Source organism: Mobula hypostoma, chromosome X1 (assembly GCF_963921235.1).
Source record: "Mobula hypostoma chromosome X1, sMobHyp1.1, whole genome shotgun sequence".
Classification (NCBI taxonomy): domain Eukaryota; kingdom Metazoa; phylum Chordata; class Chondrichthyes; order Myliobatiformes; family Myliobatidae; genus Mobula; species Mobula hypostoma.
In genome coordinates this window covers 11,846,049-11,865,637 of record NC_086128.1, presented here as the reverse complement: position 1 = coordinate 11,865,637, position 19,589 = coordinate 11,846,049, and the positions used below count along the sequence as shown (strand labels likewise).

General features: G+C 44.0%; 2 protein-coding genes across 7 annotated transcripts in view; one reads left to right on the top strand and one right to left on the bottom strand.

The window, feature by feature from the left end:
* cers5 (ceramide synthase 5) overlaps positions 1-7,475 on the top strand; it is a 132,131-nt gene extending 124,656 nt beyond the window's left edge. For both annotated transcript variants that reach the window (XM_063037017.1, XM_063037016.1), the window contains one exon: positions 472-7,475. In XM_063037017.1, the coding sequence (XP_062893087.1) occupies positions 472-633 (162 nt within the window). In that variant the 3' untranslated portion in view covers positions 634-7,475. The remainder of the gene's footprint in view (positions 1-471) is intronic.
* Positions 7,133-17,099, bottom strand: LOC134340133 (cytochrome c oxidase assembly protein COX14 homolog). Of its 5 annotated transcripts, none has more exons than XM_063037019.1 (3): positions 16,874-17,099; positions 15,656-15,708; positions 7,133-9,074 (listed from the first exon to the last, which is right to left on the bottom strand). In XM_063037019.1, exon 3 carries the CDS (start codon positions 9,062-9,064, stop codon positions 8,888-8,890), a length of 177 nt encoding a protein of 58 aa, XP_062893089.1. In that variant the 5' UTR covers positions 9,065-9,074; positions 15,656-15,708; positions 16,874-17,099; the 3' UTR covers positions 7,133-8,887. The 5 variants fall into 5 exon arrangements, with proteins under 5 accessions (XP_062893089.1, XP_062893093.1, XP_062893088.1 ...); XM_063037023.1 differs by lacking the exon at positions 16,874-17,099 and adding an exon at positions 16,678-16,740; XM_063037018.1 differs by lacking the exon at positions 16,874-17,099 and adding an exon at positions 16,639-16,713.
* Between the last annotated feature and the right edge of the window lie 2,490 nt (positions 17,100-19,589).

Here is a 19,589-nt window from a genome sequence, read left to right as displayed (position 1 = left end):
CCCACCCCACAATTCCCCTGATTCTTCTACAACACACTGGGAGCAGATATACAGTGGCCAGCTATCTCTATCTCTGGGATGTGGGAGGAGACTGGAATGCCCAGGGAAACCCATGCGGTCATGGTGAAAGAACAAATGCCACATAGACTGCAGTGATGTTTGTGAAGCTTTCTCAAAGCTATGGTAGGGTGGAATTAGTGTGGGGGGGTGGGGGGCATGAAAATGTCCAGGGTAATGTGTCCTCTTCCTTTGAGTTGGGAGTGACGGATGGCCGAGTGCTGGGAATTGTCTATTGTGGAGACTTGGCCCAAGTCACACACCACACCCTGTGAGTTTCCACATGCAGGTAACTGGCGCAGGGAATACTAGGGCTTGGCTCAGGTGCCAGTGGTGATTTTGTTGCCTGATTTTTCAGTTTTGGAAGTGGCAGCAATGCAGGTAAACAGAATTTAAACTTTTTCTTCCATCCAGGTCTCCAAGGATGATCGCAGTGACATTGAGAGCAGCTCCGATGATGAGGATTCCATGACTAATGGCACAAAACTCCACCACTACAGCCCTTGCAAAGGTGCCACCAATGCCAATGGAACCAACGGGCACCTAACCACTGGAACATGGGTGGGAGACCATTAGATGGTGTCCTCATGGACTACGTAATGTGGGTTAAGTGCAGAAAGGACGACCGTAATGGAAAACTACCCTGCACTGGACAGTTTTTAAAAATGATAAAAAATGAACTGTGTGTTGCTGCATGGGATCTGAGCCAGCCTACCTGCCTGCTCAGTAACAAACCGCCCAGGCACTCTGATTTACTTTCTCTCTGTTTGTGCTTTAGCAATGTGAGAAATTGAAGTGCAGTTTTAAATCAGGAGGATGGAGCCACACTGTGGATTCTGTTGTCCCATTCTCCCATCTTCCCTCTTCCCACTTCCCATTAAACCACCTGCACTGCTTTAAATGGGCTTTGTGCAATTTGTCGAATTGCTAAAGGTGGAGTTTACATTTCAGGCTGGTGTTCTTGTTGTGTTATATTTTTGTGATTTTTTTTTTGCGGGGGTGGATTGTTGGAATGGAGGCACGTGAGTGAGGCCGAAGACCCTGGAATTGAACTGTGGGGATTGTGTGATCAGTTTCAGGTGATGGGTGTTCAATTAAGTGGCCTGGGAATGCGGGGAACTTGGGGTAGAATGGCATCCGTGCCGGAATTTTTCCCATCCCTGGCACAGGTATTTTTATATAAAGGAACTGAATAGTTTGCTAAATCCGAAGAATCAGGAGAAGAATGGGTCAGGGGTCCGAATTGTCATTTTTGTGATGTCATTCCACTGTTGACTAAATGTTGAAACAGGTTTTGTGTGTGTGTGTGTGTGTGTGTGTGTGTCTGTCTGTCTGTCTGTGTCAGGGGGAGGGAGAATGGAACCCCTTTGGAAATTCCTTCTGACCATCTATATGGGGTGGTCAGTTATCCATTAAACTGAGCTTTTTTTATTTTAAAAGGGAGCATGTTGGAAAGTGTTTTAATCTACTACTTGTGTTGCTGAATCCCTGGGATTGAAACTTCTCCAGATTTCACTGCAATAACAGTTAAATATGTCTGTAGGGGATTGTTTTCAGGAAGAATTTGCATGGAACTGTTCCAAAATGGTTTGTTTACAAATTGCAGAGTTTATCTTTTTTTAAAAAAAAAGGGCACTCCAGCTGTGTCAACTACTTCCTAAAAGGAAACGGTGGTCTTTTTAACCAATGAAACTGTCAGATGCTGAAGCTGACTTGAGGTTAAGTGATTACATTATATATCACAGCTAACAGTCTTGATTCCCCCCCCACCCCGTAAAATTTTAAATAGGGATTTTGGTGTCTTTTATGTATGGTATATAATTCCCACAAATGGCTTTGTTGGGCTGGAGCCAGGAGAATGAGAGAGTGTGCTAGTGCTTGCAAGCTCCTGCTGTTAAAGGCACCTATAAAACAATTGCTTCAGCTAACAGCTTTTGAAATCCTCTTTAGTCCACTTCTGTACTTTCTCCACAACCTACTGCTCAGATGAGGCTGAGCTCAAACTGATTGGTGGTTGGCTGGTGGATTGAATTGCTACCCTGGTGCTATCACTCCTCACCAAATCTAAAACGGTTGGGTAAATCCAAATTAAATTGGCCCTGAATTGAATTAGGACTGAAGTCTAACAAAAACTAGGCATCTATCCAAAGATATTTTTTGTTTTTTTTTTGTCAACTCTTGTTCGTAGCTGGACTATCCCATTCACTCACACCTACAGTCCACACCACATTATGTGCCCATGAAGAGTGGAACCTTGATGTGAAAGCCTCTGAGTGTGCCACAATGATAGCTGTGGATGGGTGTGGTGCACCAAGCCTGCTCATCCTCCATAGCCTGAACTCCTGACAGTAATCACTGCTGCTGCCTGTCCTGGAGCCTTAGATTGTAAAACTGCAGATCCCCTTTAACACTCTGGAAAATTTCCTGTGTAGGTGCAAGAGCCAAAATAGTCAAATCAATGATGTGGGTTAAAATGTTGAGCTGACCTGATCAAGATTTATTTTGGAACAGTTTCTGCAGTGGGTTTGTGTGGGGAGGCTGTTGGTAGCTAGAGTGCTTTCTGTTTTGGATGTGAACTGATTTTTGTTGTTGCTTTCTGCAATTTGAACTCAGTAGAAAAGATCTTAATGTGGAATGACCTTAAAGGTGACAGTTTGGACTCTTTTGAAGGACTTTCTGTAGCAAAACAAGTGGTTACATGGCAGTAAGTTCTGTGCTGTTTGACCCGCAAACAATTGTTGGAATCTGCCCTAAATCCTTTCAATGTAGTGTTCTTGCTGGCTGATTAGCAGAGGGTCATGGAAGATGCCGTGAAACCATGTAACCCTTGGTCAGAGCCTGAACTGACCATTGTTTTTCTTACTTGCATTTCTTGTTGAGGCAGAACTTTAATATTTAGTGTGTTCAGGACAAGACTGTTTAAAGTCCTTTGTATAATCCAGCATTGTAAACTACAGGATTGCTTTTTTTTTTGTTTAGCAGTCACATTCATGAGCATCACAATGATTTTTGTTTTATTTTAATCTTCATTATGGGGTACAACATGAATGTTTTTAAATTGCTATTCCACAGTTGCCCTGCCCTTTCAGACTTGTGGAGGAAGCTGTATGCTGAGCCCATAGCATCTTGCTCCGGGTGTTTGTGTAGCAAACTTTGTATCTTGAACTGTTGAGTAATAAAGGTGGGCCACCTCGTGATTTGTTTAATGGAGAGATGGGAGGGTCACGAGATTGCAGTTGAGAGCATTTGAATTCTGTAATGTAAAACTTGATGTGAACATACTACATTTTCACTTGAAAGGGCACTAGTGAAGGTAACATCGCCCACTCTGGATCAGTTCAGAGTCACAAGAGTCTGGAAAAATTGGGTTGTAGCCGGTCAGAGGGAATGTTACTGTGTGCATAAGTGTATTTGGTGTAAAGTACTCCAATTACTTGCCTTCAAGATAATGATATCCATACAGAAGCAGTCTTGCACTGTCAGGTTTTTGTGTACAGCAGGCCCAAGGAGAGTTTTTGATCCCTGGGTCATTCTGAGGCTTTCTACTTTGGCCTTTCTAATGCTGAGCTCTTAAACCCAATCCATCAGGCACATAATTGAACTAGTCTGGCTGGTGCTGACTAGACACAATGAAGATTCTTTGAAGCAAAAGGGAGCTTTAACTTTGTAAGCTGTCATTTGGGAGGAAGAGAAAATTGTATTTCCACCACCTCTCAAACATGGGCATGCCTCAGAAGTGCATGTGTGAGTTCTCTGATAAAGGCAAATGAAGTTGTTTATTGCTGCACATGACTGATCAAATAATGAGAACAATGAATTACTGTGTATATTCCACAAGTTTCTTCACTACCCTTTTAACTATTGAGATTGTGTGAACTCTATTCACTTTTGTTATCCCATTCTAGTTGAATATCATGACTTCCTCTGCTGATCAGCTCAGCCAGGCTGGGTCTCTGTTTGGTTTCTCTTTAGCTTGTGGAAGTGGCAGAGGGGGTATAATGGAAACATATACCTTGTTTATTATACAAAGTGGACATTGCTCCAGGAATTCGATCCAGCCACTTTTTAAAAAAAAATAGCTCCAACATGTGTTGTTATAATGGGGTGGATTTGGATGTTTTTTTTTACATTACACAGACCTGGATGCTAGCTGTCCTTTACAACAATGTGCACAGGCTGGAAAAGCTGGGCTGAAGTTGAGACTGATGGATTCTCTAACTGTGCTTGGAGAATTACTGGAATACACAAAGCTTACAACTGCAAACTGGATCTCATTTTGAAAAAGGTGAATTTGTGTAATAATCCTTCATGAAAGGATTTGCAATTTATATTATTCCCTTGAATGGACAGACTCTTAACTTTTGTAATGCTCTGCTGGACTAGTCATATTAAAGTATGAGATCACTGTATGAGATGTGTAAAGTTGACCTACTATTTGCTTGTTATAATGTTGAATACGTTTCTTGGTTAGATATCTGTGGTTTGGCCCTGCATCTCTACAGCAATTATTTTATCCTCGGTTTTGCAGCCCTAAGTGCCATCTCTTACACTGGTTTGGACCTTGCCAAGGCAGCAGTGTCTGATTTTGTTTAATTGATCAAAGAATGGAAGAATCCAGTAAGAATGGAGCTACTTGTTTTTTTAAAAACACCAGTAACTTGTTTGGTAACCTTGTCACCTGATGTACAACAGAAGTGTACAAAGTAGGAAATCCCAGAGTTGATCACCAGTGTAGGAGATTTGCAAAAGTTGATACCTTCAGGGGTCTTGGAGCAAATGGCACCACTCACTGAAACACAGTTTCTGTTTTGAGGTGGTTTTTGATACTCTAGGTAGGCACTCCCTTGTGGTGTGAATGATTGGGGAGGGGTGGAGAAATGATGGGGTTCGTTCTGTTGGACATGCAGCTCCACCCGTGTTGAACTGTTTATATTGCTGTAGAATGCTACTTTGCAGCTTTGTGCGCAATTCAGCCCATTTCTGCATTGCAGATGCTAGCTTTTGTTCAGTCTTGGCCAGGCTGTCAAACGATGGAAAATGGAGGATTTTTTTGGGCTCCACACTGCCTTCTGAGCCAAACACCCCAATGACTAGATCTAAGTGGCTTTAGCAACAGGAGTGATTTAGGGGAGGGGGTGGAGGACAACCTTGTTAATTACAGTACCAAAATTGCCTTGCATTTTAAATCAATGCATCAAACTTTCTGTCAATACAGACTCGTCGTTTGCACAGTGACAAGCTGTGGATGTGTTGGTGGAAGTTCTTGTTAATTCTGTTTTTTTTTACTGGATACATTGCAATAAAAATGTTGAATATTTAAAATGGAATCTTTCCACTTTATTTCTGCTCTCAGTAGTACACTTAATCACACTCTTAGTGCTTTTAGTCAGCTCACAGAAAGACAGTAATTTAAGCAATTTCAGAATCTGACATTTAGAGAGTAAAGCACAAGAGACTGCAGATACTGAAATCTGGAGTGGAAAGACAAACTGGTGGAGGAACGCAATAGCTCAGGAGCAGATGAAGGGTCTCAGCCCAAACTGTCAACTGTCCATTTCCCTCCAAGATGCTGCCTGACCTGCTGAGTTTTACCAACAGTTAAAGGATAACCCCGACTTCATTTACAGTGAGAAGAACTTCAACTTTTTAAAAAAATTACATTTACCCATTGGGACTTTTGGGCACAAGAACAGAAGAGACATCCTTTGCACTTGCTCAAAGTAGTCAGAGCTCTTTGTGATAACTACCTGTTCACTTTGTTAGACCTTTCGGACACCAACTCCCCTACGAAGCTGGGTCCAGCATCAAACTTTTTCCCTGGGGATTGTTGCTCCAGCATGATAGTGATTCAAACTTTTGGGGCATTAATAAAAGTAACATCCTCATTCAGAAAGTTGTGGGGGAGGGAGTGAGAACGATGTGGTTTAAAATGAGCTGAAATCTCATGGAGTGACCATTTTGAGGTCAAAGAGCTTGTGCTCAAGGGCCAAGTGCAGAGTCTGACAAGGAGGTTGAGTGCCAAATAGGGCATTGTCTTCTACGTCAACTCACTATTCACTTCAGCGGTAGGAGTGGCTGTCAGGGGAGTGGTGGTCACCTCCTGTGTGATGGGAGAAGTTGGGTGTCCCTGACAACCATACATGAAGTACGTGCAGCTGCTGTTCCCCTCCAACCCTATGACTAGACTGCAACTGAGCATAACTTGCGATATCATGTTGCAGTTGTACAAGACATTGGTTAGGCTGCACTTGGAATATTGCATGCATCTCTGGTCACCATATTATAGAAACTTAGTACTGATTAGAGTTTTTGTTGCAAGGAGGGATGGGTTTGCTCTCACTCACTGGAATGTAAGGAATCTTGGAGTGGGGTAACCTTGTGTCCCTCATTTTATAAACCTTTAAGGTGAGATGTTTTCTCCCCCAAAGGTTAGTAAGTCTAAGTTGAGGGGAAAAGTTTAAAGGGGATCTGAGAATCAACTTGTTCCACAGAGTGGTGGTATATGGAATGAGCTGGCAGAGGAAGTGGTAGAGGCAGATACAATAACATTTAAAAGGGGGATATGGACAGATAGGATGAGCAGAGATAGGAGCATGGATGGGTTGGGCCAAAGAGCCTGTTTCTGTGCTGTTTGACTCGATGTGTTTGTGACACAAATCCTCGCTGTTCATTATCAGTTTTACTGCTCTTCTAATTCCATCTATTGTATGCACTGTGTTGACAAGGTCTCTACTGTGGGCCTTTCCAGAATATCACCATTCAGTCTGCAAACATTACCCCAGTTGCTATCTCTCGAATTCTCCATCCTAATCCCCCTCCAAATGAAACCATTATAGTGCAGCTCAAAGCTCACGTAAGTAACAGTACATGTTCTAAGCACATTACAACATAACTCAACATCAAATCATCTATCATCACTGCTCCAGTTTGTTTACCTCTTCACCTGTATTTGCCTTTGATCTTTATTTATGCCCTCCCTGGCCAGCCTCAGGGTGGTTAGCTCGCTGTCGTCTAGGGAAATAGCCCACGGCCCCACCAAACTGGGTAATAGTTTGTGTGGATGCTGTGTGATGTACCCCGTCCCACCCAAATAACAGACAATACACCAAATACAATTAAATGAGTTAGTTTGTAGATAATACTGGAACTATATAATTAATGGATAAAATATAAAAGGCACCACACTTATCAAAGTTCAATCTCTTCGTGCACAAACAGTTGGAGCTCAGGACCCTCCTCCTTCACCCTGTGACCCCTCAGACCAACTCGACCTGCCGCCTGGGACCAACAATGGTGGTCGACTTGATGCTCCACATGAGTCCATCTCCGTCTCCTCACCGGACACCCTGGACCTTGGACTCCTGCTCGGGGTCTGACCCCCTTAGCAGACTCTCAGCAGCTGGTCTATTCTCTCTCTCCATTTCCCACCTTCTGCCCAAAAATCTGCGCATCACAGTAACTTGCAGACACAGAAGGAATAACATCTATCCCAGCAACACACACAAAAGTTGCTGGTGAACACAGCAGGTCAGGCAGCATCTCTAGGAAGAGGTGCAGTCGATGTTTCAGGCCAAGGCCCTTCGTCGGGACTAACTGAAGGAGGAGTGAGTAAGGGATTTGAAAGGGGGAGGGGGAGATCCATTTTGGATCTCCCCCTCCCCCTCCAACTTTCAAATCCACTATTTCTTGGGCCACTTCCTTAAGCACTCTGGGATGCAGACCATCTGGCCCTGGGGATTTATCTGCCTTCAATCCCTTCAATTTACCTAACACCACTTCCCTACTAACATGTATTTCGCTCAGTTCCTCCATCTCACTGGACCCTCTGTCCCTTACTATTTCTGGAAGATTATTTATGTCCTCCTTAGTGAAGACAGAACCAAAGTAATTATTCAATTGGTCTGCCATGTCCTTGCTCCCCATAATCAATTCACCTGTTTCTGTTTGCAGGGGACCTACATTTGTCTTTATCAGTCTTTTCCTTTTTACATATCTATAAAAGCTTTTACAGTCCATTTTTATGTTCTCTGCCAGTTTTCTCTCATAATCTTTTTTCCCCTTCCTAATTAAGCCCTTTGTCCTCCTCTGCTGAACTCTGAATTTCTCCCAGTCCTCAGGTGAGCCACTTTCTCTGGCTAATTTGTATGCTACTTCTTTGGAATTGATACTATCCCTAATTTCTCTTGTCAGCCACGGGTGCACTACCTTCCTTGATTTATTCTTTTGCCAAACTGGGATGAACAATTGTTGTAGTTCATCCATGCAACCTTTAAATGCCTGCCATTGCATATCCACCGTCAATCCTTGAAGTGTCATTTGCCAGTCTATCTTAGCTAATTCATGTCTCATACCTTCAAAGTTACCCCTCTTTAAGTTCAGAACCTTTGTTTCTGAACATGATCCAAACAAACTGCTAGCGGGAGGACTTTCTCAGCAGTTAACATAACAAAGAAGCCATTTTAATTAGACTACGCAGTAACATAAAAGAAGAAACCCCTTACATTCAGTTCTTTCTATCTGTTGCTTGGCCTCTGGAGGTGGTAACAAATTCCTTTAGGAGAACTAGCAAAAGCTGACGATACAAGGTCATTTAAGCCCCTAACCATTTCTGTACAGAAGCTGTGGAAGAAGCAGCCCACTGAACTTTTTTTTTAAAAAATGAATTACACAAAGCTTTTTTTTTCCAGAAGAATTATTCTAACATTTTATAACAAATAGATCTTAATGTTGATTCACACAATTCCTGTAGCTGGATATACAATCTAAAGCATTCATTTCTTACATAAAGAGTGGGAGTGGGGCCGCTCACTTCCACAAAACAAGCAGCGTTTTAGTCTTTTATTATTTCACTGGCTTGATCTTCAGCTGCTGTCTTCAAGGCCTTTTGTCTCTGGAAGAAGCGGTAGACACGGAGACTGCAGAGATAGCCACCGTATGCTGTTAGTAATATCATCGAGCCAGAGACCATCTTGTAACCCACGTCTGCAAGTCTCTTGGAGGACATCATGGTGATGAATCTGAAATACATGCACCAAGATTTAGCTGGGGAGGGGAGGGTTGAATTGAAACAAACTTGCCTGAGTGCTGGACCAAGGAGGGTTTTTTTTTCTGGTGGACAAGGATTAATGTGCTTTCTAGCAGCCAAGCATACAACTTCACCCTGCACAAGTAACCAAGCAAACACATGATCTCTGAAATAGGATCTGTCAGGGATAAACAATTCCAGATTCAAGCCAAAAAAATCAGATATGTTTAAACCCTAAACCCTGCTGCTGTCAAATGGGAAAGTGGATATGGAGCAGCTACATCCCTTGACCCAGTCAGCAGAAGTGGCCTGGGATGGCCATAGGTACCTGTACCTGCTGACTGTGGTAGTCTCCGGTCTGAAGTAGTGGTCAGTGCTGTGACTAAGCATGCTCACGTTTGTGGCTTTTGGTTTAGAAGCTGGGGGAAGATGTGGTGTTCAAGCACGCACTCGTGTATGCAGAATAACACATGACACTCCAACAATCATTTTCAGCAAAGTCTGCTCTCCCACAGTCTTTCAAATGCCACATACAAATGTTGCCTACAATAGAGTACCCAAATAAGGAAACAAGATTCAGATATCACAGGATGCATAAGGGTTGATAAATCCTTAGGCTAGATGAGATTATCCAGGTTGCTTTAGGAAGCAAGGGAGCAGATAGCTGGGGCACTGACAGATTTTTTTTTTGCATCTTTTTTCAGGCAGGAGAAGTACCAGTAATCTGAAGGACAGCTAATGCTGTGTACTTATTTAAGAAGGGCAATGAGCATTACGTCAGTGGTAGGAAAATTGCTAGAGAAGATCCTAAGGGATAGAATTTATTTACATTTGGAAAGGGAGAAGCTGATTGGGGATAGAGAGCATACGCTTTGTGTGAGGGGGAAATCTTAAGACTAAGAAAAAGGAAAAGAATTGGGTAATCCAGCCCATAATTTCTGGTCTGCTGTTTGATCACAGCTGATTCCTTAATCGCAGGACTGCAGAGAGTGGTGTGGACAGCCCAGCGCATCTGTAGTTGTGAATTTCCCAATTTCCCATGATTCAGGACGTTTACAAGGACAGGTGTGTAAAAAGGGCCCGAAGGATCATTGGGGACCTGAGTCACCCCAACCACAAACTGTTCTAGCTGCTACCATCCGGGAAACGGTACTGCAGCATAAAAGCCAGGACCAACAGGCTCCAGGACAGCTTCTTCCACCAGGCCATCAGACTGGTGAACTCACACTAACTTGAGTGTATTTCTATGTTGCATTGACTGTTCTATTTATTATAAATTACTGTCATTGCACATTTATACAGAGATGTAATGTGAAGATTTTTTTACTTGTATGTGAAGGATATAAGAAATAAAGTCAATTCAATTATAATCCCTCTCAACCTTGTTCTCCCCATATCCTTTGACACCCTTATTAATCAGGAACTTATCAACCTCTCTTTTAAACATACTCAATAACCTGGTGTCCACAGCCATCTGTGGCAATGAATTCCACAGATTCCCCACCCTCATCTCTATTCCAAAAAGATGTTCTAATCTGAGGATGTGCCATCTGGTACTAGACTCTCCTAGTATTGAAAATGTCTTCTGCACATCTATTCTACCTAGGCCTTTAAGTATGAGAGGTTTCGATGAGATCTCCTTCCTCCCACCCCACCCCCCAAAAAAATTCACCTAAACTCCAAGTACGGTCCCAGAGCCATCAAACACTCCTTGTTCATTAACCCTTTCATTCTGGGAATCATTCTCACAAACCTCCTCTGGAAAGTCTGCAATGCCAGCACATTCTCACAAAAGTACTCACAATACTCCAAGTGCCGTCTGACCAATGCCTTTATAAGCCTCCGCATTACATCCTTGCTTTTATATTCTAGTCTTCAAAAAATGAATGCTAACATTGCATATGCCATACTGCAAGTTAACCTTTTGGGAATCCTGCACGAGGACTCCCAAGTCCCTTTGCACCTCTTAATTTCTGAATTTGGTTTCTATTCAGAAAATAGTCTATGCTTTTATTCCTTATATCAAAATGCATGACCATCCACTTCCCTACACTGTATTCCATCTGTCACTTCTTTGCCCATTCTCCCAAACTGTCCAAGTCATTCTACAGACTCTGTTTCCTCAACACTATCTGCCCCTCCACAAAGGATCATCTGGAAACTTAGCCACAAAGCAATTGATTACCTCATCCAGAATATTAGCATATAACATAAAAAGTAGCAGACCCAACACTGATCCCTGCAGAACATCACTAGTCACCGGTAGCCAACCAGGAAAGGCACCCTTTATTCATAAAGTCATAGACTTTGTGACCAGAGTCATTCCCACTCTTTTAATATCGTCCCTGTAATACCATGAGTCTTGTTTATCAGCCTCATGTGCAGCATGTCAAAGACCTTCTGAATATCCAAAGTAAGCAACATCCACTGATTCTCTTTTGTCTACCTTGCCTGTTGGTTCCTCAAAGAATTCCAACAGATTTGTCAGGCAAGATTTGCCCTTAAAGAAGCCATGCTGACTTTGGCTGAAACCACATTGATGTCAGGAAATCATACTGACTTCTGTCTATTTTACTGTGTGCCTCCAAGGACTCCAACACCTCATCCTTAATAATGGATTCCCAATATCTTGCCAACCACAGAAGTCAGGCGGTTATAATCTCCTGGGTTGTTTTTGCCTCCCTCCCTTCTTAAAAAGATTTTCCGGTCCTCCAGAACCAAAATGTAGTGATTCTTGAAAGACCAATACTAATGCCTCCACAATCTCTTCAGCTAGCTCTTTCAGAACTCTTGGGTGTACACCATCTGACCCAGTTGACATTTCTACCCAAGCATCTTCTCCTTAGACTGCACTCACTTCTGCCCCTGCCACACTCGAATTTCTGGCATACTGCTAGTGTCTTCCACAGTGAAGACTGATGCAAAATAGTTGGAACTGGAACAAGGTGTGGTGAAGTCAAGACGGTTGATGTCCTGTCGGCAGTTAGCAATAAAGAGATCCAGAGCAGACAGAAGCCCAGAGCGGGGTGTCCATGAAAAGGAGGAGGGTTGAAGACGGGAGAGAAGGGGTCATCGGTAGGGGTGTGAGAGTCCTTGCCAAAGAAGTGGGCTCGGAGACGGCGGAAGAAGAGTTCAGCGTCATGGCGTATGCAGAACTCACTGAGGTGTGGGCGAAGGGGGACAAAGGTAAGGCCCTTACTGAGGACAGAGCGCTCTGCCTCAGAGAGTGGAAGGTCGGAGGGGATGGTAAAGACCCGGCACGGATGAGAGCTGGGATCAGAGGGGGGAGGGGAGGGTTGGGGTGAAAGGAAGATGGAGCCTCTGAGGGCCCAGGAGCTGACAGTGGGATCTGAGGGAGACAGGGTTGCAGAGTGATGGTGGGGGAAGGGGAGACGGGAGTCACAACAGCAGCACGTGAAGACCCGGCCTGGAGTTCAAGGATGGAGTCGCAGTTGGTGGTTGCACAATCACTTCAAAGGTGTCCATGGTCGTTGCTGGAGTCCGGGTTTTGAATATGCCCTGGGGTACTGGAGCCGCCGAGATCGATTTCATGCCTGCTAGCGTCGGAGTCAGCAGGCTCTGGGGCCTGCAGATGTAAGATCTTGCGATCCTTGCCGAACATGACAAAGTCCAAGAAACAGCGACTGCACTTATGGATCCGACAGAGGATGAAATAACGAGCAGGTCCATTACAGACGGCGAAGAAAGTGTCCCTGAGGTAGGATAGGGACGCCAAGTACCTCCTCATGGCGGAGAGGGTCACCTTCAGACCTTGACGGGAGAAGTGACAGGAGGCAGAGTCAATAAAATCTGAGTACCTGGGATCCTCAGAAGGTCCAAATTGAGAGGCTTGAAAACTAATCCTGAAGCCAACTTGAGTAAGTTGGCGGTGGAGACACGTTCCAAGGAAGGATATATGGCTGTGATAGCGAGTCTGAGTCAAAATGTAGTTGAAAAGTTGAAAAGGGCCAAAGAAATTATAGATGGGGAGCAGTGAGAGAGGGTTTCACTAAACTCCCGTCGAAGAGAAGATTTAAACTTCTTCAGTGTAGGCATCACTGGAAGAGGCTTCACAGTAGTGAATTTAAAAACGCAGACACGAGGAAATCTGCAGATGCTGGAAATTCAAGCAACACACACAAAAAATGCTGGTGAATGCAGCAGGCCAAGCAGCATCTATAGGAAGAGGTACAGTCGACATTTCGGGCCAGGACAAGGTGTTTTGTGTGTGTTGCTTGAATTTCCAGCATCTGCAGATTTCCTCATGTCTGCAAAATAGTTACTCAGTTCGTTCACCTTTTCTTTGTCCCCATTACTACCTCTCCAGCACCATTTTCCAGCAATCTGATGTCCACTCCTGTCTCTCTTTTGCCCTTTATGTATCTGAAACAACTTTTGGTATCCTCTTTTATATCTTACTTTAGTATTTCATCCTATTTCTCCTCATTCTTAAGGAAAATGTGGTAAATGTGGCTGACAAATGAAAGACAGTGCATACAATATAACATATATGCAATATATATGATACCAGAATGTGAGGTGACACTTGTGGGCTGACCCCAGCACATCCTTGGGTGTGTTGGTTCTTAACGCAAACAATATGTTTTACTGTATGTTTTGAAGGATAGGTGATAAATAAATCTGAATCTGAATTGCTCCCAGACACTCCAGCCATTGCTACTCTACCATCTCCTTCCAATCAACTTTGCCCAGCTTCCCTCTTGTGCTCTGTAGTTCTTTACTCAACCGTTATATTGATACATCCAAATTTAGCTTCTCCATCTCAAACTGCGCAGGGTGAATTCTATCATATGATCATTGCCTCCTTAGGGTTCCTTTACCTTAAGCTCCCTTATCAAACCTGGTTCATTGCACAACACCCAACGCAGAATTGTGTTTTCCCAGTGGCCTCTACCACAGTTGTGGTCTGAAAAGCCATCTCGTAGGCATTCTACAAATTCCCTCTCTTGGGATCCAGCACCAACCTGATTTTCCCAATCTACCTGCCCTTTTTACATACCTTTTCTGTCTCCCATTGTACAAACGTTTGTAATTTGTGCCCCACATCCTGGCTACTGTTTGGAGGCCTGTTAACTTCCATCAGGGTTTGTTTTTTCACCCTTGCAGTTTCTCAGCCCTGTTATTTCTTCGTATGATTTGATTTCATTTTTAACCAACAGAGCCACCCTATCCCCTGTGCCCAACTGCCTTGTTCTTTCGATACAATGTGTATCCTTGGATGTTAAGCTCCCAACTATGATTTTCTTTCAGACAAGACTCATTGATGTCCACACCATATCTGCCAATTTCTAACTGTGCTACAAAATCATCTACCTTATTTCATGTACTGCTTCACCAACCTGATTTAAGTTTTTTCTGAGGATGTAACTAAGAAAATTTTAAGTTATTTGTGATAGTAACAACTTGAATGTGAATGTAGGAGGTATGATTAGTAAGTCTGCAGATGACAAAAAAAAAAGTTGGTGGTATTGTGGATAGTTAGGAAGGCTTTGAAAAGCTACACCAGGATATAGTTCAGCTGAAAAAGCTGGATACAGCGTCAGCAGGTAGAATTTAATCCTGGCAAATATGAGGTGATTATATGCAGTCTGGTCACCACAGTGCAAGCTGAGTCATCTAAAGCTCAACATCAGTAAGATAAAGAGGAGGTGGCAATGGACTTTAGGAAGATTAAGCCTGCACTGCTCCCTGTTACTATTGATGGTGAGGATGTGGATGTGTTGAGGACCTACAAGTACCTGGGGGTGCACCTGGATGACAGACTTGAGTGAAGCACCAATATGGAGGCTGTGTACAAGAAGGGCCAGAGTCACCTCTACTTCCTGAGGAGACTGAGGTCCTTTGGAGTATCCAGGCCTCTCCTTCACATGTTGTATCAGTCTGTTGTCGCCAGTACAATCTTCTATGCAGTGGTGTGCTGGGGCAATGGCATTAACGTGGGCTCAATAAACTAATTAGAAAGGCTGGCTCTGTTATAGATGTCAAACTGGACACACTGGAGGCTGTGGTAGAACAAAGGACCCTATAGAAAATACTGGCAATTCTGGACAATGTTTCTCACCTTCTGCATGCCATCTTGGCTGAACAGTGGAGCACTTGTAATAATAGACTAAGACAACTGTGCTGCTCCAAAGAGCGTGATATACGAGGTCATTCTTACCCTCGGCCATTGGGCTCTATAATGAGTCAACCTATAGCTGGGGAAGTGATGACCCCCCCCCCTCCTGTTAGACTGTTTGTAGTAACTTATTTTTTATTTATCCTTCTTACTTCTCTTCTAATATTTGTGTATCTCTGCACTTGTAATGCTAGTGATTACAATTTGATTACAATAGTGATTTGGAATCAATAAAGTATCTGTCTCTCTGACATGGGCTAAAGAGCCCATTTCTGTGCTGTACAAATCTATGACTCAATAACTATGACTCCCAAACCTTTTGGACCATAATACCCTTTATCTAAAGAATTTGTAATCACAGACTATCTTTACCATCTAAATTTCAATATTACTTATTACACATGTAGCATTGCAATATGTAGTCTTAAACGTACCTTTCAAATGTGAATCTTCTATGACAGCAGGGAATTGTTTTCTTTGTTCAAACCTTAAAAGCAAATGATTATGATTAGAATAAAGGCAACACAAGTCCTTTCAACACCCTCACCAGCATCGCACTGTAAACCATTAACCTGCCATCAAACTGCAAACAACAGGTATAAACTATTAATAAAAACAAGGGATTCTGCAGATGCTGCAAATGTAGGCGAAGGGGAAACCTGCAACTTCCCAGTTTCTCACTTTGATCCCCCCCACTCACCCACCTTCCCCCTCACCTGGTTTCACCTATCCCCTGCAGCTTGAACTCCTTCCCCTTCACCATCTCCTTATTCTGGCCTCTGTCCCCCTTCCTTTCCAGTCCTGATGAAAGGTCTTGGACGGAAATGTCGACTGTTTATTCCCCTCCATAGATGCTGTCGGGTATAAACGACTGACATTTCTGGACATGACGTCACGTTGATTGAATTGTGGCAATCAACACAACAAAGCAGAATAACAGAAAATAAACACTTCTCGGGCTTCCAGCTGGGTACAAGTATCGATTATAACCGACGTTTCATGATGAAGATGGCAGAATTTGTCATCGAAACGCCGCCTAATATCGATACTGGAGCCCGGGAAGAGCTTATTCGTCATATTCTCTGGAAAAGCAGTAGATCCTTTTTCAGTAACAGAAAATGTTTCAACTTCTGGGGGTTCTCAGATAGGGCCAACCCCTCTTTGCTCCAGGCCGCGCTCCGATTACCAACCCACGGCTGCTGCCCGCAGACAGGGTGCCCCAGAGGTTGTAAAGCGGGCGGTAGACCGGGACCAGAGGCTGTGCCAACCTGCACCACGGGCCCAGAGGCTGGTCTACGAGCGACCCGGCAAGGACAAGCAAACGACCGCCGGCGGCTGCTTCAGCAAGCCGGAGGCTGTTCACAGTGAAAGGCAGAGCCCCTGACCCTTGCGCCGTGGTTTTCAGACTCATTTTTACCGAACGGGAGTGCGGCAACGAAGTGCGAGCGGGACCCACCGGAACAGGAAGCGGCTGCTGATTGATAAAGGTCGTGGGAGGGTTCAAACAGTGTCCTCGGTATTTTGTGCCCTCAATAATAAGTATACCGTTTTTGGAATAATAATTATATCGATGAGCGCCGACGTCGATTGAGAGACCGCTTCGCCGAGCACCTACACTCCGTCGACCAGAAAAAGCGGGATCTCCCACTTACCATTCCGACATGTCTATCCACGGTCTCCTATACTGTCGTGACGAATCCACACTCAGGTTGGAGGAACAATACCTGATGTTCTGTTTGGGTGGCCTCCAACCTGATGGCATATGAACATTGATTTCTCAAACATCCAGTAATGTCCCTTCCCCCCAACCTTATCTCATTGCTTGTCCAACACCTCCCTCTCTGGTGCTCCTCCGCCTTCCCTGTGTTCCATGGTCTTCAGTTCCCTCCGATTAGATTCCCCCTTCTCCAGCTTTCTCTCTCTCACCTATCCACTTCCCAGCTCTTTACCTCACCCCTCCCTCTCTCCTGGTTTCACTTATCACCTGTCACATTGTACTTCTTCCTCCCCCCTCCCCCCACCCATCTCTTTTCTCCAGTCCTGATAAAGGGTTTCGGCCCGAAACATCGCTCTTGGCACAAGAGCCTGATTCTTTTCCATAGATGTCGCCTGGCCTGATGAGTTCTTGCAGCATTTTGTGTGTGTTGATAGCATTTCGGATACTGTTGGGGGGGGGGGGGATGGAACGGGGTGGAGGAGCTGTTGAGTCTGACGCTGTGGCTCGGAAGGGAAGGGAGGAGAAGAGGAATGTATTAGTGATAGGAGATTACATAGTTAGAGGAGTAGACACGAGATTCTGTGAACTCGATAGAGACACCCTGATGGTATGACGCCTCCCAGGCATCAGGGTCAGAGATGTCTTGGACTGAGTCCACAGCATTCTAAAGGGGGAGGATGAGCAATCAGAAGTCTTGCTGGCACCAAAAGTTCAAAGTAAATTTATTATTAAAGTATGTATGTGCCAACATATACAACCTAGAGATTCATTTTCTTGCGAACATACTCAATAAATCCATAGAATAATAACATAGTAGAATCAATGAAAGACCATCCAACTTGGGTGTTCACCCAGGGTGCAGAAGACAACGAACTGTACAAATAACAAAATAATAAATAAATAAATAAGCAAGCAAGCAAGCAATAAATATCAAGAACATGAGATGAAAGGTCCTTGAAAGTGAATCCTTAGGTTGTGAGAACATTTCAATGATGTGACAAGTGAAGTTATCCCCCTTGGTACAAGAGCCATTGATGGTTGAGGGGTTGTAACTGTTTCCAAACCTGGTGGTGTGAGTGCTGAGCCTCCTGTACCTACTTCCTAATGGCAGCAGCAGGAGAGCATGGCCTGGGTGCTGGGGGTTCTTGATGATGAATGCTGCTTTTCTGCAACAGCGATTCCAGTAGCTGTGTTTAATGGTGGGTTGTTCCAGGATTGAGTGAAGAGCCAGTGAGATGGCATCTGCTGTGGACCTGATGCTTCAGTAGGTAAATTAGAGCGGATCTAAGTCACTTCTCAGGCAGGACTTGCTATGTTTCATCACCAACCTCTCAAAGCACTTCATCACTGTGGATGTAAGTGCTACTGGACAATAGTCATTTAGGCAGGTCACTATGTTTTCTTGGGCACTGGTATAATGGTTTGTGGACAACACAAACACCTATGTCAGGATGCTGTTCATCAACTATAGCTCAGCATTTAACACCATCATTCCCACAATCCTGATTGATAAGTTACAGAACCTGGGCCTCTGTACCTCCCTCTGCAGTTGGATCCTCGACTTCCTAACCGGAAGACCACAATCTGTGCGGATTGGTGATAACATCTCCTCCCCGCTGACGATCAACACTGGCGCACTTCGGGTGTGTGCTTAGCCCACTGCTCTACTCTCTCTATACACATGACTGTGTGGCTAGGCGTAGCTCAAATACCATCTATAAATTTGCTGACGATATAACCATTGTTGGTAGAATCTCAGATGGTGACAAGGGGGCATACAGGAGTGAGATATGCCAACTAGTGGAATGGTGCTGCAGCAACAACCTGGCACTCAACGCCAGTAAGACCAAAGAGATGATTGTGGATTTCAGGAAGAGTAAGATGAAGGAACACATACCAATCCTCAGAGGGATCAGAAGTAGAGAGAGTGAGCAGTTTCAAGTTCCTGGGTGTCAAGATCTCTGAGGATCTAACCTGGTCCCAACATATTGATGTAGTTATAAAGAAGGCAAGACAGTGACTATACTTTATTAGGAGTTTGAAGAGATTTAGTATGTCAACAAATACTCAAAAACTTCTATAGTTGTACCGTGGAGAGCATTCTGACAGGCTGCATCACTGTCTGGTATGGAGGGGCTACTGCGCAGGATTGAAAGAAGCTGCAGAAGGTTGTAAATCTAGTCAGCTCCATCTTGGGTACTAGCCTACAAAGTACCAGGACATCTTTAGGGAGCAGTGTCTCAGAAAGGCAGCATCCATTATTAAGGACCTCCAGCACCCAGGACATGCCCTTTTCTCACTGTTACCATTAGGTAGGAGGTACAGAAGCCTGAAGGCACACACTCAGCAATTCAGGAACAGCTTCTTCCCCTTTGCCATCCGATTCCTAAATGGACATTGAACCCTTAGACAAAGGAGAATTTGTGGATGTTGTGTACTTGGATTTTCAGAAGAACTTTGACAAGATGCCACACATGAGGCTGCTTAACAGGAGTCTATGGTATTACAGGAATTATACTAACATAGATAGAGGATTGGCTGATTGGCAGGAGGCTAAGAGTGGGAATAAAGGGAGCTTTTTCTGGTTGACTGCCAGTGACCAGTAGTGTTCTGCAGGGGTCAGTATTGGGACCACTTCTTTTTACGTTGTA